Source organism: Mustela putorius, unplaced genomic scaffold (genome assembly GCF_011764305.1).
Source record: "Mustela putorius furo isolate JIRA1106 unplaced genomic scaffold, ASM1176430v1.1 tig00000083_pilon_pilon_pilon, whole genome shotgun sequence".
Lineage (NCBI taxonomy): Eukaryota > Metazoa > Chordata > Mammalia > Carnivora > Mustelidae > Mustela > Mustela putorius.
In genome coordinates, this window is record NW_025421273.1 from 14,893,552 (window position 1) to 14,918,982 (window position 25,431).

Genomic DNA, 25,431 nt, shown 5'->3' on the forward strand with positions numbered 1-25,431 from the left:
TCCCTGGGGAGCCCAAGGGACTCACCCCATTCATTTATTCACTGACCTGCCCACTCATTCCCCCGGGACCTTTCTGTGCAGGATCCTGGGCTGAGCATCAGTCATACAGAGATGAACACGAGAAGACACGGTGCACCCCAAGAATACGACAGGCCACTGCAGGAATACGACAGCAGCCTCGTCGTGGGGCCAGGCCTATGATAGACTGTGGCCCCTCCAGGGAGCCCCTGGCCCAGCCTAAGAGTGACGGGCAATCAGGAGAGGTCCACTGGGAGGAGATTGTCAGGTCCATGTCAGCCCAAGTCTGAGCCACACAGCCTTCGTCAGCCCTGCTCCTACGATCCCTCCTCATTTCCCTTCCTACCTGGCACCTTTCCAGCCACCCTGTCACCCGACCCTGCACCTGTTTTATTTTTCCACATAGCACCTGTGCTATGTGAACTCTTGCTCACATACACACACACGCGCACACGTGCTCCCTTCTGCATCGGTTTATTTTCTCTCTCCCACCCGAGGGCTGGCAGCCCGTCTGCCCCTGTGTGTCCTTGCTCAGTTCAGCTTGGCTTCCCGGGACTCTCCCTGGTAACTGCTGCCCCAGGCCCAGGAGCCTGGCAGGTAGCAGGACGAGTCAGCATAACCTGGTGTTCAAAGAGGGTGATCGTTTCAGGCAGAGGTCATGGAGGGAAGCCAAGACACAGGATGTGATGCTGTCCCGGGGACTCCTCACACCACCCTCTCTGGAGGGAGTTCGTGTGCATGAGGCTAACACCAGCAGCCCTAACAGATAATCCCAGCATCACAGGGAGCAGCACACAGAAATGTCTTGCTCATTTATGGGAAGGCCCAGGGTCGGTGTTCCTGGTGGACACAAGACCCTCCTGCAAGGACGCAGACTCCTTCCATCCCACGGCCTTCACTCCAAAATCTCAGGTCCTCACCTTCCAGCAGTGGAATGGGAAAGCAGGCAGAGAAGGCCCACGTGCCCAGTGTCACTGTGCTCACATCCTACTGGTCAGAACCAGTCACATGGCCACAGCAAACTGCAGGGACAGCTGGGAAATGTAGTTCTTGCCTCCACAGTCACTTCCTTGTGAAAGGGGAACAAAAATGGTGGATTGTTGGAGGGGGCTGCCATGGTATCTTCTTATTCCATTTCAGAGGCGAGGAATCTGGGGTGCTGAGGGGTTTGGCCTCTTATTTAATGTCCCGCAGCCGACTCAGAACCAATCCTGGGAGGCTAAGCTTTCCTGTAGGGCTAGTTGGTGAAAAATATTGGCCACATGGTGCTGCCTGTTCCCAGCCTGTGCAGGATGGACACCCACAAGCACACTCCTGGCCTCTGGTTGTCATCGTGTAGCCCCGGCATGCCGTCTCTGCCTTGGACCCCCGTCACCTCATCATCCTACAGCCCACCCCCTCCCCTGCAGGTGCCTGTGCTGAAGCCCATGGATCTGATGGTGGAGGTGAGCCCACGGAGGGTCTTCGCCAACGGCCACACCTACCACATCAACTCCATCTCCGTCAACAGCGACTGTGAAACGTACATGTCGGCAGATGACCTGCGCATCAACCTCTGGCACCTGGCTGTCACCGACAGGAGCTTCAGTATCCTTTCCCGCACAATCTCTCAGGGGGCTTCCGGAAGGGGGGTGCTGGCTCAGTTCTGCTTTTACTCGGTTTCTTCAGCAAGTGAGGCCCCGATCTGGAATCCTGATGAACTGATTTATGAAAACTCTAAATCCATGGCTGTTGAGGGTTATATTTGACCCCTTGCCTTCTCTGGATGGCTGTGTTCTCTGTCGTTCTGGGACCGCCTCGGGGACCCCAGAGGAGAGAGAGTTCTGGGGTCTGTCCTCCCAGAAGAGGGATGGCAAACCCATTGGAGAGTCAGACGGAGGCTGCTCTGGACTCTCCTCCCTGCAGCCCAAGGCAGGGGCCTGAGTGTGTGATGAGCAGCCTTGGGGGTCCCGGCTTAGGGGGATAGTCGAGGTGTCAGGAGCCCAGCTGGAGGGGGTCAGAGGGGGGCCTGCCTGGAGGTGCCCTATATCTAGGCAAGCTAAGGGCAGTAGGATGGACTCTAGACCCTGCTGGCTGGTGAAGAAAGAACTTGGTACACAAGCACAAGCCTGGGAGGAGCCCCCATGGACAAAGCAGGCAGGTTGCTACCGTGTCACTGTTTGCAGACCAGTAATAATAATCCTACACAGTGGGGCTCTGCGCCTGACTTCAGCATGTGTTCATGTCAACTCATGTCACCCTCACAACAATCCGGAAGGTAGGTGCTCTCATGACTTCCTGTATCAATGAGGAAACTGAGTCCCAGGGAGCCCAAGTTAACCCACTCAGAGCTCACACATAGCAAGTGTCCGACCCAGCCCCTGGCACCCCAAACCCCTGACTCCCCATCTCCAACCTTTATGTCCAGCTGCCTTTTGTGAAGTCTGCCTCCCAGGTGTGCAATGGAACGGGGTAGGAGGCACCCCCCCCACCCCAGAACTGTCATGCAAGCTGACAGTCTCCCAAGTGTCCCCTCTGTGCTGGGCACCGGGCTGCTTCTGCCACCAGGAGCTCCCAGCATGGGGCGTCCTGCCTGCTACTGCTGCTGCCTTACCTAAGGTCACGAGTAGGTTGTGTCCATCAGAGCAGAAGCCAGGGCTGGCCGGGAGGGCGTGTGGGAGCAGGAAGGAGCTGTCTGGAGGACTTGAAGGTGAGACAGAGGGTAGCAAATGGCTTCTGAGGGTCAGAATGGCCCCTGAGAGTCAGGGGCTGGCTGGAGGCCACTGGGCAGAGAGACCTTGGGAACGGGGAGAAAGGGGGCTCACAGGAACAGAGAACAAGCACATGTTCTTCCCTGAGCCCCACGGGTGGGTATGGGGCTTTGCGGTCACTGTGAGCCTCTGCAAGAGTCTCACTCTTCCCCCTAAGCTCGCTGATTTTGGGAAGTAACCAGCTTCCTGTGAGCCTCATGGACCCCTCCCCGCTAGGACTGCAGCGGGCGCGTTCAGTGAGCCCTTCCCAGCTGCGCCGAGCACAGAGCTGGTGCTTGGTGTCAGGAAACGAAAACATCTGTCTCCTTCCTGCCCCGAAAGGGTGGAGAGCTCTGAGCCAGGAGGGTGGAAGTGGATTGCAGTGGGCCCAGAGTTCAAGGAGAACCTGAGGCTGGAGCTGCTCAGAAGGAATGGAAGTTCAGATTTGGCTTGGTGGAGAGAGCTGGGCTGGGCATCTGCCTGACGTTCCATTCAGGCTGAAAGCCCAGTGGGCCCTGCCCTTGTTCCCAGTGCTGAGAGCTTCAGTGGGTCAGGACTCCTTTGGCTGCAAGGCTTAGAACGCCTCATCCCTGCTGACTCAGTCAAATACAGGCATTTACTGACTTGTGGATCATGAGAAGGCTTCAGGCACAGCTGGAGCCAGGGGCTGAAACAATGCCATTAGATGGTTCTCTCTGCTTTTCTTGCATCTGCTCTCTGCTCTGGCTTATCTCAGGTGCCCCATGGTGGCAAACTGGGGCCAACAGCACATGCCCTGCCCTCCCAGAATAAAGTCCAAGAGGAAAGAGACCAGTTTCCTGTAACCTGTCCCACCAAGCCCCCAGATGGCGCCCCATGGGCTCTGATGGGGGCCTCAAGGGCACCTCTGAACCTGTGACTATTGTGGGGGTGGGATACAGTGCTCTGACTGGTCAGGCCTGAATCAAGGGTGCTGGAGGAGGTCACTATAGGGGTCCCTTGGGAAAAGCAGGCACTGTCCCAGCAGTTGGGGGTCCCTGTGGTGGGTCACATCGAGACGTCCCCTGCCAAGTTTGAGGTTTTGACCAGTTTCCTAGCAGAACAAAATAGGTCACATGGCAGCTTTAGGTCTGGGTGGGCACGGGACTTGAGGGACTGTTGCGGGCTGTCCTCAGCGCTTCCTCCTAGCACTCAACCATGTTCCCTTTGCTGTCTCACTTGACCTTGGTGTTGATGTGAAAGCTGAATGCAGTGGCCCATTATTACCCCATTGTGCAGTGCAGAAATAGAAGTTCAGGGAGACTGGGGGCTGGGCTGACGGGGGCAGAGCTGGGACTCACTCTCGGGCCTCCATGGCCTGGACCCAGGGTGTTTGCCCTGCCCTTGGGCCACCTGCTGTGGCCACTCTCCTGGAGTTCTGGCTCCCTTGTCATAGGACCAGGCTGGGGACATGCCCCAGGCCGGAATAACGCTGCTGGGCTGCTGTAAGAACTCGGTAACACTGTGAATGCCCTCACCCTTTACAAATTATAAGGCCCGCAGCTGTATAAGGGATAGTGTTCCCTTTAATTTAGCCGTTAATTCCTGGTGCCTCTTCTGACCCGGGCCCATGCTGAGCCCCAGGGACACAGGGACAATGAAAGAAAATCGGCCCTGCCCGTGGGGGCCTCTGGACTCTGTCGGGAACATCACCCTTGCTGTGAGCAGGGCAGCACCCATACAAGCTGTGGTGGGCAAGGGTGGGCGAGGCAGGGTGTGGCAGGTGAGGACGGTGGGAGAGCTGTGTGTGTGTGTCCTGGGTGGACTGGATTCCAGCAGGCAAGCCTGGAGCCCAGGAGCCCAGCGAAGAGATCTGGGGGGAAGCAGCAACGAGCAGGCAGGGGCTTGGCTGTGGGCAGGAGGCAGTGGAGTAGTGGGGCAGTGGGCCATATCATAACCATCTTTCAGACTTAGGTAGCCACAGGACATTGGAACAGGTTAGTTGTGAACAAGAAGAGAGGGTTGATCCACCTCAGGACGGCAGGCACGGTCCTCCTGAGTCCTTATGACCAGCGGTGCCTCCTTGCCCCGTTTAAACACATGGATTGTGCCCTGTCCACATGCTGGAGAGAATGCCATTCACCACTGTATTTATTGAGTGCCTACTGTATGCCAGGCTCTTTGACTTTGAATTAGATAGACAAAGAACTTTGCCTTCCTAGAGCCAACAGACAGTAAACCATTCATGTAATAAACAAGTACATTACCCAGCATGCAAGCAGCTGGCCTGTGCTGGGAGACCACCAAGCATAGTTTCTCCAGCCCCATTTATCTGCAGGGCTGCAGGTGTGGGCTAAGTGGAGGGGTAGTGGGGAGTCTCCTGGGCCCTGCGGTGGTTGTGGAAACCTCCCCTGCTGAGACCGGTTTGTCAGGGAGCCATGGTGCACTTGGCACTCCCTGGGGCCTGTTGCTGCTTGGCCACCAGTATGATGAGCCCCAGGGGCCCCACGCAGAGCCTGGTACCCGCACTGCGGAGGCCGGCGTCCTGGCAGAAAAGGTGTTGGGACCGTGGGCTGCCACCACGACATGGGTCTTGCACTGTCAAGTAACTAGAAAAGGTGTTTCATTTCCAACGTGGGAGGAATGGCTCCAAATTGGGAGACCCCATTTGGGCAAAGCACATGGCCAGGTGTTCTGGGCCAGGGGCTTCACCGTCCTTTAACTCTTGCCCTCTGGTGTCTTGACTTGCCCCAGTGGGCACTGTGGTTCAGGCTCAGATCCCCCAAAATCTCCTGCTGCGGAACTACCTTCTTAAAATACTTTCCACCCTAGCAGAGTTGATCTCTAGCAAAGGTTTTGAGAGATTCTTAATAAAGGAGAGAAGGTGGGTGTTATTTGGACCAGTGCGAACAGATAGTGAAGAAGCGGACTCAGAAGACCTTTCTGTTGCTAATTTGAGATTTGGCTGCTGTGCCTGGAGAGGCAGGGAGCCCAGTGCTCATGGAGCTTCCGTGTGTGTGCCAGGCACCTCCTTCCTCTCCCTCGCCCCCAAGATGGAAGGAGGTGCCAAGCCCTTTCCTTCCTCCCCTTGGATGGCTCTGGAATCAGGCTTTCCTTTCCATCGCTGCCAAGGCCCCGCTGCAGCCACATGGTTCCTGCCTGGCCCGTTGCCTGGATCCTACACAGCCCAACCCCCCTGGCCCTGCACAGAGCTAGGAGAGTGGCTCATCAGATCCTCTGCTCTGAGCGTGTCAGGCCCTGGCTTAAAGGTGTCAGTGGCTCCCCATCAATTCCTAGAGAAAGTCCAAATCCCTCAGCAATGGCCCCTACCCGCCTCCCTAGGCTCCTGTGCATCAGGCCTGACCACACCTTCAGGCCGTTGGGGTTCCCTTCATGTTATTGGGGGGGGATTAAGGGGAGAGGTGCTCTGACTTCTGCTATTCCTCTTCTGGATTGTTCTTTCTCCTTCTTGTAGCCTGGCTGGCTCCCCTTTGCCCTTAAGCGTGACTCACAGCCTCCTTCACCAGGTCACCTCTGCTCTGCCCATTCTGTGTGCCTCCTCGGCTGTCAGAGCCCCTCTGAGCCCACACTACCTGGTCACACTGGGCTTTTCCTCCTCAACCCATTTTCTGGAGAAACGCTTGAGATGAGGCACACCCCCTCTGAGCCGTCTCTGTATCCCCATACATAAGGCAGGGTCTGGCACATAGTAGGTGCTTAGGAATGGTTGTACACAACGACTTTGGATGGAGGAATTCCAGTGTCCATGTGGTGTTAGGATGTAGACACCTTCTTGTAAATCTGGGCTCGGGGGGGCTCAGAGACCCCGGGCACAAATGAGCAGCGGTCTGGGCTCTGAGGTCTGGCAGACCTGTGCTCAGATTAATTGTGTAACCTCCTTGGCCACCGATTTCCACCAGTGTAAAATGAGCCAAACTCCTCGTCCAAAGGATGTTTGTAAGGAATAAAGAAGTCATGCTTGTGAAAGGCCTGGCAGTAATCAGGCCTACCAGGTGGCCAGTGTTTCCCCCCTAAACAGAAGCTCCTTAGGTCTTTGAGGCTGGCTCTCAGAATTGCCATGTCGTCTCTGATTGTTGAAGCCCCTTTCCTCCCCGGCGCTGTGTCCACATCTGTTGAAACAACTTCTCACATCCTGTAATACCAACATTGGAGACAGGCAGCACTGAGTGATTTTTCTGGAACTTGATGCCTTTTAAATAAAGGTAACAGATTGCACAGAGGGTCTCAGCTGATGGGCCACTGCTTTATTTTTAGCACTTGGAGAATTGTGAAGATGGTTCAATGGATTTTCCTACCCCCTGACCGATTTCTCATGGTGGAAGCTTGCATTGTGCCAAGCCTTGGTCGAGCAAATTTCTAATCGCCATTGATGGAGCAGGTCCTGAAATGAGGCGGGATGGTGTGGCCATGAGGGGCAGGCAGAGCCTCCAAACCTCGGTCCACACTCAGCCGCCTGTGGGCTGAGCGTGTTCTCCATGCAGGGAACAAAGGAGAGGACTATGGTGGGGGCTAGGAGGGTGGAAGGATCAGGGAGCACAGAGCCTGGTGGACTTCAGACTCAACTCACACTGGCCCTGACCTGCTGTCAGGCACCCTAGAAGCTGCCTTGTTACATCCTCCCGTAGTTCCACTCTACGGAGAAGGAACAGGAATGTGTGCTCAGAAATGCCCTGGGTCTGAATCCCCAAAATTGTTTCCCACCCAGAAAGCATGTGGGTGAACTCTTGCCAGCACACCCTTGCTTGGGGGCTCAGCAAGGCTGGGCTTCCAGCGGGGCCTGCGGGGAGGGCTTGTCAGCTGTCCATGGTGCTGACTTCATGGGCAACCAGCGCTGTGGGTGCTCTCCCCCACCACCTCCCCCCACCACCTCCCCCCACCACCTTGCACAGCACGATCACCCTCATCCCTTACTGAGACGTACTCTGTGCCCAACACAGCTCTGAGCACATCGCTTATGCCAAGTCTCTTTAAACCTCCTGACAACACTGTGGAGTAGGCCTCATTCACATCCCCCTTTTATAGACAAGGAAACAAAGCCACAGGAAGGGCAAGTAATTACCCAGAGTTACCCAGCAGGGAAGTGGCAGGGCCTTGGATTCAGACTCGGGACCTCTGGGTGCAGAATGCACACGCATCCCTGCACAACCTTGCAGTGAGGAGAGCCACAGCCTTTGCCACAGCTGCTGTCATTCCACCTCTAGCCCATACGTGGCTCGCCTCATGGGGCTGTCATTTTGTGGGTGGTGTGGGGATGAGCTCTGAGAAGCCCCATGAGTACAATGATGTTTCCTGGCTTTACTTTTACATCCTAAGGGAAAACGTGCGCTCTCCCACAGCAGGACAGAGTGGGGATCATATGGTGACATAGGTGACAGTTGACCCAGGTGGCCAAGTGCATGGGCGGTGGCAGCTGTGTGTTCCTAACAGAGGCTCTAGTGATGAGAATGTGCACCTTTTCTGTGCTTCTGATTCCTCCTGATGGGCCTCCATGGCATTTCTGAGACATGCTCCTGATTAAATTCCTCCACCCTTGACCCCAGCCCGGAGTCCTGTCTCCTATCCTGCCCCATTGGGGCTCCGGCGGGACAGCATTGTGAGGTCCTCTGCTTTCACTGCTGGGCTGGAAACCCTGGGAGGGGAGGTCAGGAGAGGCTCTGGTTTGCCCTCTCTCAGTAACCACGAGAAGGCAGCCTCCTGGGTGTGCTTCCCAGATCTGTCCTGTCTGGGGTTTCTCCCTCAGCTCTTAGGAGCCAAAGAAGGCGTGCCATTCAACACAGAGCCTTAAGTTCTTATTTTCTCGGGGAGGAGGGGCATATGTTGCACTTTTGGCAACCTGGTTAATTTCCTGTTTTCCCAGAGGGAGAGAAAGACTCTGATTCTGATTTAGAGAACTTTAATTATTGCTGAAAGTACTAACTGGGCTAGGGCCTTTTTAAAAAATCATATGTCAAAGTCATTTTTATTTACTTTAATTGCTAGGGCCTTTGACTTAATGCCCTCTCATTAAATCCTTATCACAGTCTTGCTAAGCAGATGTTATCAATCCATTCTGCAGATGAGAAAAGCAGAGGCAGGGAGGTGGAGAAGTTGTCCAGAGGGTCACACAGCTGTGTACTGTGGGCCTGGACTATTAAGCCCTGGTCTTTGTGACTCTGAACTTAGTGCTCTCTTCCCTGGCTCGGAACGTGGGAATCACATAGGCTGGCTGGTGACTTGACACATGAAGACACATAAGGGCTTTAGCGGGCTTGTGCGTGAATGGTTACATGGACTAGCCCCTCTCCATGGCCCCCTGTGGCCCCAACAATCTGGCTCTTCTCTCCAAGCAGGACTGCACCCTCATAGTTAGTAAGGTTCTGAGCAGAGAAGGGAAGGAGCCTGTTATGGGCTGAATTGTGTCCCACTGAAATTCATATGTTGGGGTCCTATCCCCAGGACCTCAAATGTAACTGTATTTGGTCTTTCTTTAAAGAGGTGATTAAGCTAAAAGGAATCCATGGGGGGGGGGGTGTCCTAATCCCTTGTGACTGTTGTCCTTACCAGAAGAGGAGGTTAAGAGAGAGAGCGAGAAGACTATGCGAGGAGATGGGCAAAAGAGGGCCATCTACACCCTACAGAGAGAAGCCTTAAAGAAGGCAACATTCTGATAACTTGAACTTCCAGCCTCCAGGACTAGAAAGGAATAATTTATTGTTTAAGCCACCCACGCTGTGGCAGCCTGCAGCAAATTCATACAGAGGTCAAGGTTGCCAGGAACCTTTTCCAGGATCTGATGTGGTTTGGCCAGAGGGCTTCTAGCTCATGTCCGTAGCCAGGTCATCTTTAGGAGAAAACTGGCTGAAAAAAAAAAAAAAAGGAAGAAAAATAGCTTTGGTGGCTGTGCCCCAACAAGACTGCCTTCATGGGCAGGAGGCCTTCTCCAGTGTCCCTGGAGAGCCCGTGGGGGAGGCTTCTCATGGCATGGTTCTCGGCAGAACTGCCTCCGTCCTCGTGCGGTGGCTGCTTCATCCCCATGGTAACTGTCTCCCCCATCCCAAGAGCATGTTCCTGCTGAGACATCTAGATCAACCACACTTTGTTTAGTTGAATCAGTGGAGCCCAAGGCTGTATCCTTCTCATTGAACGCTCCCACCCACACTACTAGCACCCCCCTTGCAGGTCATGAGCCAGTCCAGTGTGCCCCAGCTGCCTTGCCCATGGGGTTGCGTATCGTGTGGAGATGCCCTCCTGCCAGAAAAGGGTGGGCGCAGCGAGGAGCACGAGCTGGGAGTCAGGAAGCCAGGACTCTGTCCTTGCTCTGAGGTGGCCCACCCATGACCCTGGGCACGTCACTTCCCGGCCCTGGGGTCTCTCTCCTCCTTCGTGGGCATGGAGGATGGGTGGTCCTTCCCACAGGGATGCGAGGGACCTGACCGGCAGTGCAGGGTTGGGGGCTGCACTCAGCAGCTCTCTGAGGGGTGGACTGGGTCTCCAGCCTCAGCGGCTGCATCTCTATAAAGTCCCTGGTCATGGCGCTGTCCCTAAAGCCTGCCGTGATGTTAGTTCGTATCTGTGTGCTTCTTTGATGTTTACGGGATGGTTTCCATCCCTGTTCCTCACTTGAGCTCCTTCCCAAATAAACCAGTGATGTTTGTCGTTTTCATGGGCCTGACTGATCTCATGGCCGGGGGGAGATTTGGCCGTGGATGAGTGATGGCCCTTGGCACTTGTGCCCACCTCCCCCCCCCACCCCCCAGTAGTGTAGGGGGAACCAGGCTGAGAGGTGAACTCAGAGGAATGAGAGCCACTGAGCTGCAGTGACCTTCTCCCCGACACTTCAGGGACCCTCCAAGTGGGACATCATGGTGATGCGGCCCAGGGACCAATGTGACCTTGGCTGGCTGCCAAAAAGCCATGGCCCTTTGGCAGCAGGCGATGAAGGAGGTTCTATAAAAATCCCTATAAACCTGATGACACAGCAGAAAGCCCGCCTGGAGTACCTTGCAGTGTCCTTGACAGCAGGAGCTGCAGACTCTGCTCTGGGCAGGGCGGACAAAAGCCTGTTTCAGAGCTTTGCTGACTCCTCTCTGCAAGAACCAGAGCTCACAGGGCACAGCCAGGCCCAGGAGGGAGGAGCCAGGCCAGTGGGACTCTGTCTCACTCTGGTCCTGCAGGGGGTCAAGACGGGAGGTTACTGTTACAAAAGCAAGACCACAGTCCTTTTTCTGGGCCTGCAGCCAGCAAAGCACAGCCCTGGGGGTCAGAGCACCTGCTCGCATTTTAAGGGCCACTCCCATGCATGTTGTCCGCACCCGCTCTGCTGTAGAGCCGCAGCGCTGACCAGTCGAGGTGAGATCTTACTGCCTCTTACGCCTAAAATGCTGACTCTCGGACCTTTTACAGACATCTGCCTGCCCTGGGTCTAGAGCGATCTGCCCGTTTACACTTGGGCCCAGAAGGAAAAGGGATTCACTGTAAGATATGGGGCAGGACCCCAAAGCTGTGAGGAGCTAGAGACCTCCCCCTAGACCCTGGCGCTCCAGGGAACACACCCCTCCCGGCCTGAAGTGTGCACTTCTCACCCCTGCTCCGCTTTGCCCCCATCACGGGGGCGGATTGTCGACAGTGGAAACCAGCTCAGTCAGTCCTGGGCTGGGCCCCTTCTGCCAAGACCCAAGAGCACAGCTCTTCCTTCCTGAGCCCCCCCACCATGTCCTCCACCACGGGACAGGGTACACATCACTTACGGCTGGAGAGGTTTGAGGGGTCACAGCCGGGAAGCAGCGTGCCAGTGGCCAGCGTGCCAGTGGCCAGCCCACGGGGCGGACAAGGCGCAAAAGCCAAGCATGAGCAGGTCTGTGGGCAGAATGCAGTGGGGACCTAAGGAAGGCAAACTTCCTGAGAACCTCACAGAAACCCAGGCGCAGTGTGCTTCCTGGGTTCCACAGTGCTCTGGAGCGTTTGCACAGATGCTGTAAGGATTCCTACGCGCTGCTGGGCAGCGGCCCTTCTAATGGCCCTTGTCAGGGACCCCCTCCCCTGCCCCCCTGGCCTGGCCTTTCCCTGAGCCTGTGCTTCGCCTTCCCTGTAAGGGCTTCTTCCCCTTGAGTTGGGTGGGACACTCCTTGTGCACCCCTGGCCCAGTTCTCAGGGGCCCCCGACGAGCTGGGGAGTTCATCCACTTTTGCAAATCCCCTGTCGTGTGCACATGTGGCCTCACTGAGAGAAAGAGTACTTGTAGATCTAGTGAAGGACCTTAAGAGGAGGCCATACAGAGTTCCCGGAGTGGCTTTGAACCCGTGACAAGTGTCTTTCTAAGGCTACGTGACCATGGGGGCAGGAAGGTCACATGACCACGGGGTTGCAGGAAGCATGTAGTCCGGACTTGAGCAAAGAGGCCGTACCCGTTCGCTTGGCCTTGGGCCCCTTGTGGGTCAGGGAGCAGCACCTGGGGGCCAGGGGAGGAGGCTTCTGGGCCGCCCACTGCACTGCCTTCCCAGGGATGCACAGTCTTTCCATCTTGGTGAACAGATTCTCACGAGCGTCGGCCTCTCTCTCTACAAGCCAGACACTGAGTAAATGTGGGTGGCCGGTGACTCACGATGGTCATAAACAGAAAAACAGTTGTGGTTGGGTGCATAAGAGTCTTGGTTTTGGTGGACACAGAGTGATTGGAGCTCACATGTCACACCTCCGATCCTTCTCTGTTGAGCTACATTCTAGAACATTCCGAGGTGAGAAAAGGAAGAGGGCTTAGATGTTGAGTGGGTCGGGAGGGCAGGTTATGGCCAGAAACAGACCACTGGAAAGACTCAGAAGCTTGAAACAATTCAGATATCCTTTGTAGCAGGTCCCCTGAGGTACAGGTCCCCCCTGCAGAGGGGAAGGTGTCATGGCACACCTCATGCTGACCCTCAAAGCTTTTCAGCCTGGGGGTGGGGAGGAACGCCTGGCACCTGTCACTTCTGCCCTCCATTCTTCGGGAAAAGCAATCAGGACGCGGCTGCCCTGAGTTCCGTGGTGCCCGTGGACAGGTCCTCCTACCCTGCCCCAGAAGGGAAGCTGGAGTGGTTGGCAAGGTGTTTCCACCTTATCCCACCGACTCCTGCTCCCCCAGAAGTCGCAGCCCAATGAAACACGGTGCAAACATGTGTCCCCTAATATGTGATGCACTGGGTCTCCAAGCCCAGCTGGATTCCCTGAGGCCTGGGCATTTCCATGTCCCCAAGCTTCCTTGGACTTTTGTGGCCCGAGTTTGGCAGAGAGGACTTAGTTCCCCCGAGCAGAAGCATCAGACAGGTGCTGCGCTCACGTGTCTGACATTTCACAAACGGCCGCACCTTTTCCCCAGACACCATTTTAAGGTTGGGGGAGAAGCTGAAGCCGTTCCCAAGCAGGAGTACGTAGGCGCTTAGCCCCTGAAGGATGAGGATGGAATTAGCAGCACAGAAGTCTCAGCTTTTTCTTACTGTTCAGTCTCATTTTTTATGATTTAATCTCTTCTTCTTATTGTCCCAGAAAACCGCAGTTTCCTGGGAAACCAGCCCAGGCTCCTTTCTCCTCTATATTTTTATGTGATTCTAAGTTTCTGGTTAATGAGATGTTTCCAGAAGCAGTATTTGAGTGTGAGCACACAGACTCTCCTTAGTGCTTCTGGTCACTCAGCTTCTACACTTTTTTGTGTTGTTTTAGAAACTCTCCTGTTTGCAAAAGTCACAAAATGCCCCTTTATTGAGGCTGCGGGTGGGAGGAGGAGGGAGGGCTGAGGGCAGGTGAGTCTCAATCGGTATTTTCCAGATAACAAAAAGCAAGGCTCCCATGGCACACCTCATGCTGACCCTCAAAGCTTTTCAGCCTGGGGGTGGGGAGGAACGCCTGGCACCTGTCACTTCTGCCCTCCATTCTTCGGGAAAAGCAATCAGGACGCGGCTGCCCTGAGTTCCGTGGTGCCCGTGGACAGGTCCTCCTACCCTGCCCCAGAAGGGAAGCTGGAGTGGTTGGCAAGGTGTTTCCACCTTATCCCACCGACTCCTGCTCCCCCAGAAGTCGCAGCCCAATGAAACACGGTGCAAACATGTGTCCCCTAATATGTGATGCACTGGGTCTCCAAGCCCAGCTGGATTCCCTGAGGCCTGGGCATTTCCATGTCCCCAAGCTTCCTTGGACTTTTGTGGCCCGAGTTTGGCAGAGAGGACTTAGTTCCCCCGAGCAGAAGCATCAGACAGGTGCTGCGCTCACGTGTCTGACATTTCACAAACGGCCGCACCTTTTCCCCAGACACCATTTTAAGGTTGGGGGAGAAGCTGAAGCCGTTCCCAAGCAGGAGTACGTAGGCGCTTAGCCCCTGAAGGATGAGGATGGAATTAGCAGCACAGAAGTCTCAGCTTTTTCTTACTGTTCAGTCTCATTTTTTATGATTTAATCTCTTCTTCTTATTGTCCCAGAAAACCGCAGTTTCCTGGGAAACCAGCCCAGGCTCCTTTCTCCTCTATATTTTTATGTGATTCTAAGTTTCTGGTTAATGAGATGTTTCCAGAAGCAGTATTTGAGTGTGAGCACACAGACTCTCCTTAGTGCTTCTGGTCACTCAGCTTCTACACTTTTTTGTGTTGTTTTAGAAACTCTCCTGTTTGCAAAAGTCACAAAATGCCCCTTTATTGAGGCTGCGGGTGGGAGGAGGAGGGAGGGCTGAGGGCAGGTGAGTCTCAATCGGTATTTTCCAGATAACAAAAAGCAGTAATGTCCTTGATACTCACTGAGCTCTGTGATGTGTCAAGCAGTGAGCAAGGGGCTTGGACGCCTGTAGTTTAAACAGTACGACTGTGTTAGAACTGTTGGCCCATTTTACAGATGAAGAAACAGAGGCACGAAGAGCTGGGGAACTTCCCCTTGATTGCATGGGGAAGAGGTGGCAGAGCTGGGATTTGAACCCCAGGCTCTGATTCCAGGGCCCACACACAGATGCAGAGGGAGGAGAGGGCATTTCAGCTACAGGGGACAGGCTGGATAGAGCCCCCATGCAGGACTGGGGACACCAGAGACCAGGATGTCACTGTCCGCGAGGAAAGCACCTTTAGGGCTCAGGGACCAGTTGGATCCAAAGCCGGAGAGGTGGAGAAGGACTGTGCTGGGACTTGAACGCTACACCAACAGGTTTGAATTTGCTATTGTAGACGATAAGCAATGGCTGGGAATGTAGATTTACTACTTGCTGCTGAGCCATCCTGGGCAAGTTGCTTATCCTCTCTGGGCTCTAGAGTATCTGCCAAGGATACTTTCTTTGCAAGCAACAGAATTCCTGATCCTAATAGAAAATGGATTTATTGACTCCCGTATTTAATTGTACAAGGCTCATGGCTTCCTGCACATCCCGATTCAGGACTCAAACGGCATTACTGGGTCTTTTCCTCTGCTCCGTCTTTGAAGGTGTCTGCCCCAGCTGCAGGCTCCAGGTTTCCCTTGTCCCAGCAACACGAATATGCTCCTCTTCTGCACACCACCCAGCCCAGCAGAGAGGACACAGCTGCTCCCAGCATTGTCCTACGTCTCAAGCCTGGAATCCCTGTGCCGGCACCTGCGAGGCCACGTGCTCAGCCCTCCTGGCGATTGTTCGTGGAGTGGAAGGCACAGATGAGGGCAGAGAGCCCAGAAAGGCAGAGAACCTTTTCCCCAAAGGAAAGTCTTGATGCCATGGACAGAAGGGCAGTGGGTGCCGGTGGGTGGGGTTCCCCACACACTCAGCCCCAGGTGCAAAGCATCAGTGACAGGGAGAACTGAAATTGTTCACCAGGAGCCCTGCACATGCTAGGTCCCCAAATGCTCCTTGCCTTCTGCTCGGCACCTGGTATGGGGGGAGGAGGGGAGGCTGGGAAGCTGGTGGGTGCTGGCTGGGGAGAGGTCATAGGTCTGGGGCAGGCTGCAGGGACAGTGAATGGCATCCAGAGGGGTCAGCCCGCGGGCAGTTGGACATGCCTGTCTGTAGCTCGGAGCTACAAAGTCTGGGGCTTTGTCCAGGGGTCTCAGGGATGGAGATGTGGCTCAGACGCAGGGTAGGTGGGAAGGCAGAGCAGCGAGGGTGCCCTGCCTTCTCTGCCCTTTCCTTGATGGGCCAGACATCGTGGACATCAAGCCAGCCAACATGGAGGACCTCACGGAAGTGATCACGGCGTCTGAGTTTCACCCCCACCACTGCAACCTCTTTGTCTACAGCAGCAGCAAGGGCTCCCTGCGTCTCTGCGACATGCGTGCAGCCGCTCTGTGTGACAAGCACTCCAAACGTAAGTGTCCACACCAGCTGGGACCCGGTACAGAGTGGGGGCGGCAGGACAACACCTGTCCTGAGGCTGGTGCCCGGGGGACGGTGGGAGTGGTGTAGGTGTCTCATGCACTGGCTGGGGCAGGGGGAAGCTGATCTTGCCACCCACTGCCCCCCTGAGTCCCCAGACAGGAGCTGCCCAGCATCTAGGGACCAGGCTGCTAAAACAAGGGTCCGGAATTAAGCTGGGAGGCAGAAGCTAAGGAGGGACCATACTCAGTGGTCACCTCCTCCAGGAAGCCTTCCCTGACCTCCACATTGGTTCAGGCCCTTTCTCTGTGCCCCTGGAGTCCCCAGAGCTTCCTTCTCTCAGACTGGCCACACCCTGAAGAATTTTCTGTGGGCTGGGGCATCTCCCCCAGCAGCTTGTGAGCTCCATGAGGTCACTTCCTCATGCTGGAACCCGCCTCAGGGTCAGCCAGGGAGAGGGATGCCTGAGCGAGGTCCAGGGAACATGACAGGACAACTTCCATTGTCCTCACTGGACATGCTGAGCCAGGCACCCAGACAGCTGTCACCCACATCGTTTCATCCCCACACAAGCACTGACGGAGAGCTGCACAAAACAGGAAGCTGAGGCTCCAGGGTTGGGTCCAGTGTCACCCAGAGTGACAAGTGGTGAGGTAGAGCTTGAACCCAGGACTCTCCAGGCTGAGCTGCTTGGTGCTGGGTTTCCCAGAGGCCTCTGAAGGCAGAGGATCAAGGGCTCGGGCCAGGGTGTCCTCCCTGGGTGACCTTGCAGTGGCAGCAGGGAACAGGGACAGACAGGACTCCAGTCAGGAGGGTGGGGACTTTGGTTCTTCTCTGTCTCTACCCCAGAGCCTGCAACAGTATCTGGAAATAAGCATTTGTTGAGTGAATGAATTAATAAGTGACCAGTGGGCCCCTGGAGGCAGTTTTAGCAAGGTCTGTTGGGAGGGACTGGATCACTCTTCTCCCCTCGGGAGCCTGGTTTCCTTGGGCAGCCCAAGAGGGTGGCTGTTGGCTTGCTCACAGGGGCTCCAGCTCAGGACCCTCTGCGGCTGCTGGCCCTTCCCCACTCCTTGGCCAAGCCCGGTCCCCTTACATGTCCCCCCATTGCTCTTTTCTAGGCAAGCCCATTTGCGCTGCTGTCCCTCTCCAGGGCTTCCCCACTGGTTTCCTCACTGGGTGGCACATCCCTTTTTGCAGTTTGCACTTGCAAATTCAGAGGGCTGAGAGGCCAGCCCCGAGGGTGGGAGAGCAGATGGCCCTCTGAGCAGAGCCGGGACACCACCTGCTATGTTCCAGATGTTTCCTGCCATGGTGGGTGTAGCAAGAGCGAGCAGACAGGCGATGAACTCATAGCTGGGTCGTGTCCTGTCAGGGGGTGGTGACAGATAGCAACAACAGTCACCGAGGAGTAGGGCGTAGGGAGAAGTTAAAATGAAACAGACACCCCGACGTGCCACTGAACCATGCAATCTCTGGGGGGAAGAATGTCCTAGAAGGGAGACACTGCAGGCTCTGAGGTGGGACCTGAGGTGCAGTGACCAAGGGGAAGGGTGTCGGGAGCTGAGGTCAGAGAGGCACGAGAGATGGGTGACTTAGAAAGCCCGTAGGTCAGGGGAAGGATCCCGTTTTATTCTGAGTGAGGTCAAACACCTGCGGAGGGTTGAGGGTAGGGCAGGACTCGTGAGATTGTGTTTGAGAAGAACAGATTATAGAGGGGTCAGCGTGGAAACGGGTGGGAGGAGCCCCACCCCAAGGTGCATTGAGAAGAAACAGCGCATCCCGGGTGGGATGGCCAAGCGGGGAGTTAGCCCCAATTCTGGGAACTGTTCTTTGAAGGCTGAGCTGGCAGCCTGTGCCAAGTGGGGTGTGGACCACGATGACTCCATCTGAGGTTTTGTTTGTGCGGTGGGTGAAGGTGGGGTCCTGTCCTGGGATGGACAATGGGCTTCCAGGGAGCAGAGCAGCCAGGAGCAGAGATGGGACCAATGGGCCAGTGTTGGACATGTACGTGGGAGATCATGCTGGGCTCCAGGGAGGGTGGGTCCCAGCTGGAGATAAAGGTGCAGAGCTGTCAGTGTTTGGATGGACAGGAAGCCCAGGTGTGCATATGGATGGCGCCCAGCCCCCAAGAAGCAACCCAGGGCTCTATCGGGGTCCGAGAGCTGCCCAAACAGATCACCACAGACTTATGGCTTAACAGGACACAGGTATTTTGTCTCTTACAGTTTTGCAGTTCGGAAGTCCGATATGGGTCTGAGCTGACAAAAGTCAAGGTGTCGCCAGGGCTGGTCCCTTCTGGAGGCTCTGGTGAGGAGGAATCCATGCCTCCCCTTCTCTGGCTTCTGCCTCCCCTTCCCCTTTTAAGGACCCTGGGGATTCCCCTGGGCCCACCTGGAGCATTTGGCTGATCGGTGATCTTAGTTTCCCCTTTGCCACATAACAGAACATATTCCCAGGTGCTGTGGATTAGGGGGCAGACCCTCCCGGGGGCTATTATTCTGTGCCTCAGGCCACAGGCGGCCCAGAGACTTACCTATGTGCAGCTCTGGGTCCGACTGGCACAGAACAAGGTTGGGGAAGAGTCTGGGCTCCACTGAGCCCATGCAAGACCGACGGAAAGGATGCAGGATGAGACTTCATGGGCCAGCCTTTCTTTCTTTTTTTTTTTTTTTTTAAGATTTTATTTTTTTTATTTGACAGAAAGATCACAAGTAGGCAGAGAGGCAGGAAGAGAGAGAGGGGGAAGCAGGCTCCCTGCCGAGTAGAGAGCTCGATGTGGGGCTCGATCCCAGGACCCTGAAATCATGACCTGGGCCGAAGCCAAAGGCTTAACCCACTGAGCCACCCAGGCCTCCCAGGCCAGCCTTTCTTATAGGGGCCAAATTCAGCATTCTAGAAGTCCAGCAGAGCAAATGACAAGTGAATGATAATGCCGTCTGTATACTCCGGTGTCGTTCAGTCATTAGATTTTCAATGACACGAGGAAATGATTATGTTAAAATGTCTGATGGGAGTAAGAAAGTAAGGCAAAGACTATCCCCACCCCCCAAAAAACCTGAAACAGAAAAAGAGGGAAAGAAATATGCCAAGAGATAGTCCCTGAGTGGTGGGCACTGACAAGTGATAATCGTGTTTTCTACATCTGTCTGTGTTTTTGCATTTTAGCTTGGATTTCAACTCTGAATCAGGAAGCAGGTGTGTGTGTGTGAAGGCTGGTGGTATCTGGGAGTTGAGAGACGGCTTCGTGCACCCCACACTGTTTGAATGACGTTTCTCGGGCGGGCTGGTGGTGGGAAGTCAGTCCCTCTTGGCTTTCGTCATCTGGCTCCCCAGGGGTCTGAGCGTGCGGCCACCCACAAGGCCAGCCGTCACTACTGTGGTGGCACACACGGGCGGATTCTGGGCCCGTAGCTGTCACATGCCTGGGGTTGGGGGTGGTATGTGTCTGCAGCGCGTGTGAATCAGCCTACGAACTCCAGAGTGCGAGAACTCGAACTTCATCTTGGATGAGTCAGCTCCATTTGTCTTTCTCGCCTCCTCTCCCAGGGCCACCAGGAACATACCAACTTCAGAGTTGCCCCCAGAGCCCACGGAGGTTCCAGAAAGCTTTTGCAGGGCCCAGGCATGAAGGAGGGTCACCATGGCTTCTGACCACCATGATATCTCCCCCCCCCCCATCGGCCCCAGGGGCTGGGCTGTGGCCCAGACATTTTTTTGCATAAATGCAAAAATTCTGCTTTTTGCATGAACATTCATAAATGAAGTTGGAAGTTGGTATTCAACTGTCTTTTTTTTTTTTTTTTTTTTGGGCACTCTCTTTGCCCAATTTTATTAGGATTCTTCTACTCTTGTCAAACGAGCTGGGCCACGCTCCCTCTTTGACCGGAATGGTTAGTTTAACCTCTAACTTGAAGTCTTAGTGAAACTCGTGTGTAGATTGGTTTTGGTGGTTGGTTTACACAGGTTTGCTAAATGGAGTAGATGTTGTATTTTAAATCTTTTCTAGAACTTTCCTTCGTTCTCCAACTCGATATCGTGTGCCGACACCTGCCCTTTAATGCTGGTAGAGGGATCGCTCGCAGCCTTTTCCCGCCAAGTGCGCCTTCTGGCTTGTTTTCCTGCACTTGCCGTGGGTAGCGAGTGAATGGGGTGTCAGCTTCACCAGGATGGGATCCCGCCAGCTCTTAGCCCTCCGGGGGAATCAGGCAGGCAGCCACAGCCAGTTAGCAGGAGGCCGGTGTGGCTGTTTCAGATCAGAACACAAATGGTTGTTGTTCAAACTGAGTCTTTAAAGAGCCCCAGAAATTAGATTTCTTCCTTAATATCTCATGTCGGTCCGTTGATCTGGGGGCCCCAGACTCAGGCGTGGTGGGCAGGGGCCCCTGGATGAGGTCATCCTCCCAACAGCTAAACTGGGGACTCTCCATTCACTGGGTGAAGAGCATCCTGGGCCACAAGTGGGTGTTTATTTCTGCCCTGGGACAGCTAAGGAAACTGAGGCACAGCACGGTGTGGTGGCTTCCCCGGGTGCTTTGTCAGGGGCGGAACTGGGGTGCTTGGGCCACGCAGCTGCCCAGCCCACAGCCTCACTGTCTTCCTCCGAAGCCGTGGAAATTCGTGTCTTTTGTCTACTAGTCATTATGACAGGGTAACCATGGAAACATCCTCCGTGATGCCTCAAAATAGACAGTTATTTCTGCTTTTGACGGCACAGAGCAGAGCAGTGTGCCGCGCTGGGGCCCCAGGGGTTGCTAGAACAGGACATCATGTCAGCCGCTGCCCCTCGTGGGACCCCTGGGATGTGCTGGCTGGGAGCAGGGGCAGCAGCAGCCCGGCTGACGTGTGGGCTGCTGGCTACGTGCCGGGCACTGCTCTTCTGAGATCACGTCTCTATAAATCCTCCGAGCTGCCCAGTGATGGAGACACTTGGCTGTTCAGCCACAGACATGGACATAGAGCACACAGCTGGGAGTGGTGGTGGTGGGGGGTGTAAGCTGCTGTCACACGTTGTCACAAATTTCATGGCATAAAACAACACATACCTATATTTTTACAATTCTGGAGGGCAGAGGTCTAGAAGTCAGATGGGGCTGCCTTTCTTCCAGAGGCATCAGGGGACAATCTGCTCTCTGGACTTCTCGGGCTTCTAGAGGCCACTGTGTCCCGTGGCTCGTGGCCCTCCCTCCATCTCCAGGTGCGGCACGCCACCCTCTGCTCCGTCATTTCATCGCCCTCTTCCGCCTTTGACCTTCCTATGTCTTTCTCATGAGGACCTTGGTGGTTACCGTGGGGTGGCCTGGAGAACCCAGGGTAACCTCTGCATCTCCAGATCCTTCCCTAATCACATCTGCAGTCTTTGCCATGTGAGGTAACACATTCTGGAGATTAGGACGTCTATAGGCGTCATTATTGTTCCCCACATCAGCGGCGGCACAGAGAAGTTAAGGTGTTCTCCCAAGGTCACTCAGCTAGGGTGAGCTAGGATAGAGGCTCCCAGAGTCCCATGCTTGTAAATGTGTACCATTTCTCACTTCATCTTCTCTGAGATTTAGGAACTCTGACAGGTACTGTGGGTGAGCTAGGTTCATTGAAAGGGTCCTGGGGGGTGGGGTGACTAGACTCCCAAGACTCACTCCTGATAATGGATCTGGGGTAGAAAGACCAGACCCAGCCACCCACTGCCGGGCGGCTCCAGATGTCTAGATGCAGAGCCAAGGCAAATGTCTCCAACTCTGTGCAAAGGCAAGAGCAAAGCAGGCAGAGGTGCGGGGTGAGGGCAGAGAAGTGTGTGGGACCGCGATCAGAGCACTTTACAAAGACGCAGGAGTTCTGGTTTCCTCCAAAAGGCCAGGAGCCTCAAGGGCGTTTGAGCCGGGAGTGACCCAGCCTGGCTGTGTTGGACAGGATCCCTCTGGCTGCTGAGCGGGGAATAAACTGCGGGTGAGGTAGGAGTAGGGTGGGGGGCAGCTGATGCTCAGAGCAAGGTGGGCATAGTGGAGGAGGGAAGGCTGTCAGGTCCTGCCTCCCCACGCAAGCTCCAGCCTGCTGGCTTGGCCCTTACCGAGCTGAGTGGAGAGATAGGCAAACTGACTGCCAAGTAAATGGGAGCATCGAAGCGGGGCAAGTTTCTGAGGGTGTCCCCCTGCTGCAGCTGGCTCTCCATTAAGGTGGTCCCAGGAGGCTTCTCTGCACCTCAAAGAATGAAAGAGAGCCAAGGAGCCTGGGAAGAGTGGGGGCAGAAGGCAGGGCTGAGGGCCCCAGCAGGTGAGAGGAGTCTGGCTGCAGTGGGGGGAAGGCAGGGCTGATGGGTGCCAAGACAGAGAGGTGGGGGTAGATCATGCAGGGCCAGGACCTCAGTGAGGCTTGGATTTTGTTTTGTCCAGTGGTGTTCATCAAATGGTGCCAAGCAGGGGACAATCATTAGCAGAGAATGACAGTTGTCAACTCTTCACCAGCGAGCACTCATTGTGCCCACCACCTAGTAGTGACGCCCTGCTCATCTCCAGTGGGCATGCCCTTTACCTTCCCGGCGGTGGGAGGGGGTGTTGCTGGGGGGCAGGGGCAGGGAGCCAGTCATGCAGGAGGTCCTGACCCCAACAGTGGCCTCGAAGAGGCACCAGACTTCCGGTCCTCCAGCGTGCCCTGTGATCCACAATCCAACTCTTTTCCCTCTGCTGCTGCACAGACCCTTCCCAGCTCCTCCTGGAGCTCTGCCCAGCAAGGCTAGCCTGGGCTCCTCCTAGAGCCCAAGGTGGGGCTAGCCTGGACATGTGCTCATCATTCCACGGCTGTTCTTGTCTAATATCAGAGCAGAGGGGGGACCTGATTCTGGGGCCGCTGCGAGCAACGACGGGGCAGGACCCTCTTGGCTCCTTCAGGTCCACACCTTCCTATACTCCCTGGCAGAGCCCCTCTCCTGTATGTCTGTCCATTTCTCTCCAAGGCCTTACTGGCCTGCATAGTTGACCCTGCTTGTGTGGCTCAAACCAGGGTAGTTCTACCCTCTAACTCTGATCCCTCCTTCACCCTGTCTCCATCGAATCAATTCTGCCTGCACTGTTTCACCTTCACCTCCCCCACTTGCAGTCAGAGACCCCGACAGGAGTGGGATGGAGAACGTGCTACCCAAAGGGATCCAGAGCAAGAGCTGAGGGCACTTCTAACAGATTCAGGCTTCCCTGCTGGGCCTAGAAGCTTCAGTGGGATCGGATCAGGTTGAGGAAGATACGTATCAGGAAGGGCACAGAGAAGAGGTGGGATGGGCAGGCAGTACCGAAACTTCTATCCACTCTGTGAGTAGGGCTGGGCTCTGAGTAAGGCTCCGGGCTGGGCAGGGATGCTCAGATGACCAATGACAGAGAATGGAGCCCTGCCCCAAGAGCTCACAGTCCCATGAAGTGACAACATATCCTGCTGATGCCATACGGGAGGGCACCCCAGGCTGTGCGGGCAGCAAGGGTGACCCTTTTGTTTCTTTGGAGAACATCTGGACAAGATACACATAGAAGAGGGCATTCGAGTTGGGGTTCGGAAGGATGTATAAGAGTTGGTAGGAAGGACAAGAACTAAAACTGGGAACGGAGATTTCAGGGAAAGAAAAACAATGAGAAAATGTTATAAAAATAGCCACACAATTTTACTGAGTAGATACTGCTCAGTAAAACAGAGCAGTTTTTTTTTTTTAAAGATTTTATTCATTTATTTGACAGAGACCACAAGTAGGCAGAGAGGCAGACAGAGAGAGAGGAGGAGCAGGCTCCTTGCTAAGCAGAGAGTCCGACGTGGGGCTCGATCCCAGGACCCTGGGATCATGACCCGAGCTGAAGGCAGAGGCTTTAACCCACTGAGCCACCCAGGTGCCCCAAAACTGAGCAGTTTTATAATGAGTAACTCCCAGTTATTTCTTCCAGAGGTCCCATCATGCTTTGTTCTCCAGGCCAGGGACGCTAGGCCCAGGGGCTTGCCTATGGGCATGTAGAACTCTGCTCTGTTCTGCTGCCTGGTACGGGAGGGCAGAGCACTGAAAGGCATTCATTTAAGGTGACCCTGATGGTGAGTTGTTCAGTGTGCAACCCTTTGGGCCTTGCTTGCCTCACCCTTTTGGAGGCCCTGGGGCAGAAAGGCGGTTGTAGGGTGACTGGAGAAGCAGGTTGGTGAGGGCCGCATTAGGAAGGAGCTTATCAGCTCCGTGTAGGAGTCTGAGTCTTGGTCCTGCGGGCAGTGGGAGCCATGGAGGGCTTTAACGAAGAGCAACATCATCAGCTGCGTGTGAGGCTGGAGAGGAAGGTCATCACGCCACTTCTGACTTCACCTTCCCATTCCTTGGGTGCAGAGCTGGGTTCCCCAGGACACCTTCGTCTCATTTTGGGGAGGGGGGCTTCTCCCCCCTCCCCACTATGTGCCAGAGGCGATGCCATGGGGCACCAAGACAGGAGGATGTGTTTGTCAGGGAACCAGCTGGGGCCACAGGGGTCTTAATTATGCAAAATCATTAAAAAGAAGTAAGACATTTCTGGGGATTCAGAGTCCTCCAACCTGAACATAATTAGGGCAGCAGGGGAGAGGTGGGATTGAGCCCATCACAGCGACAGGGGCTCTAGGATGCATTTCTGTAAACCCTTGGCAGCAGTAATTACTGTGAATGTCCTGAGTGATTCTGTCAGTTAGAGGGGGGACTCCCTTACCTGTGATTAATGCCCTGGGGGGACATGCGGCTTGCCCGTGGTGGCGAGGCCGGGGGAGGGGGACAGGATCGACGCAGAAGATGACCTTCGTCAACCTTTTGCCAAAAAAAAAAAATAGTGGTTTCAAAGATTTCACAGGAATGTGTGAAAAATAAAAAGAACTCCTATATATAGTCTTCCCACGCCTGTCAGTGTCCCTTCAGTCATTGCGTGCAGCTCTGGTCCTCTTGGGCTTAAAGAGTCATCAGAAATGTCCACGTGAAGCCAGAGCTGAGGTGACAGAGGGCCATTTGGTGTTTCTGTCTTCCACTATCGATTAGAGCATCCTCTCAGGCTTTGACCTTTGTGGTATCTTGCTCCTTGAAGCTGGCAGGGGACACGGTCCATGGCTCTGTGACATCCAGTGCAGACACTCCTCTGCGATTTTGGTACCCCCCCCCCCAGCCCCCTGCCGACCTACCCTGCATGGCCTGCCAGCTGCTCTGCCTGGTGCAGGGGTGAAGTGAGATGGGCCACCCCTGGGGGTTTGGGTGGAGGCTGGCCAGAGGAAACCTCCAGGGTAGGCCTGGAGTGCAAAGCTGGGGTGAAAGAGGCAGACCACGTTTTATACCTTTATAACTCATCTTCTGACCCCTTGTGGCAGGAACCGCATCTGCCTGGGACAGGAGGGAGATAGGGTTCCTGGATGGCGGGATATGGGGCTGGGATGAAGCTAGGATGTAGGATGGGGAACTTTAGGATCAGGAGGGGCCGG

At 55.1% G+C, this 25,431-nt stretch overlaps 1 protein-coding gene across 2 annotated transcripts in view; it reads left to right on the top strand.

The window, feature by feature from the left end:
- Window positions 1-25,431, top strand: part of PPP2R2C (protein phosphatase 2 regulatory subunit Bgamma) — a 128,149-nt gene that overhangs the window by 85,911 nt on the left and 16,807 nt on the right. For both annotated transcript variants that reach the window (XM_004770526.3, XM_004770527.3), the window contains exons 5-6: window positions 1,428-1,605; window positions 15,818-15,982. In XM_004770526.3, the coding sequence (XP_004770583.1) occupies window positions 1,428-1,605; window positions 15,818-15,982 (343 nt within the window). The remainder of the gene's footprint in view (window positions 1-1,427; window positions 1,606-15,817; window positions 15,983-25,431) is intronic.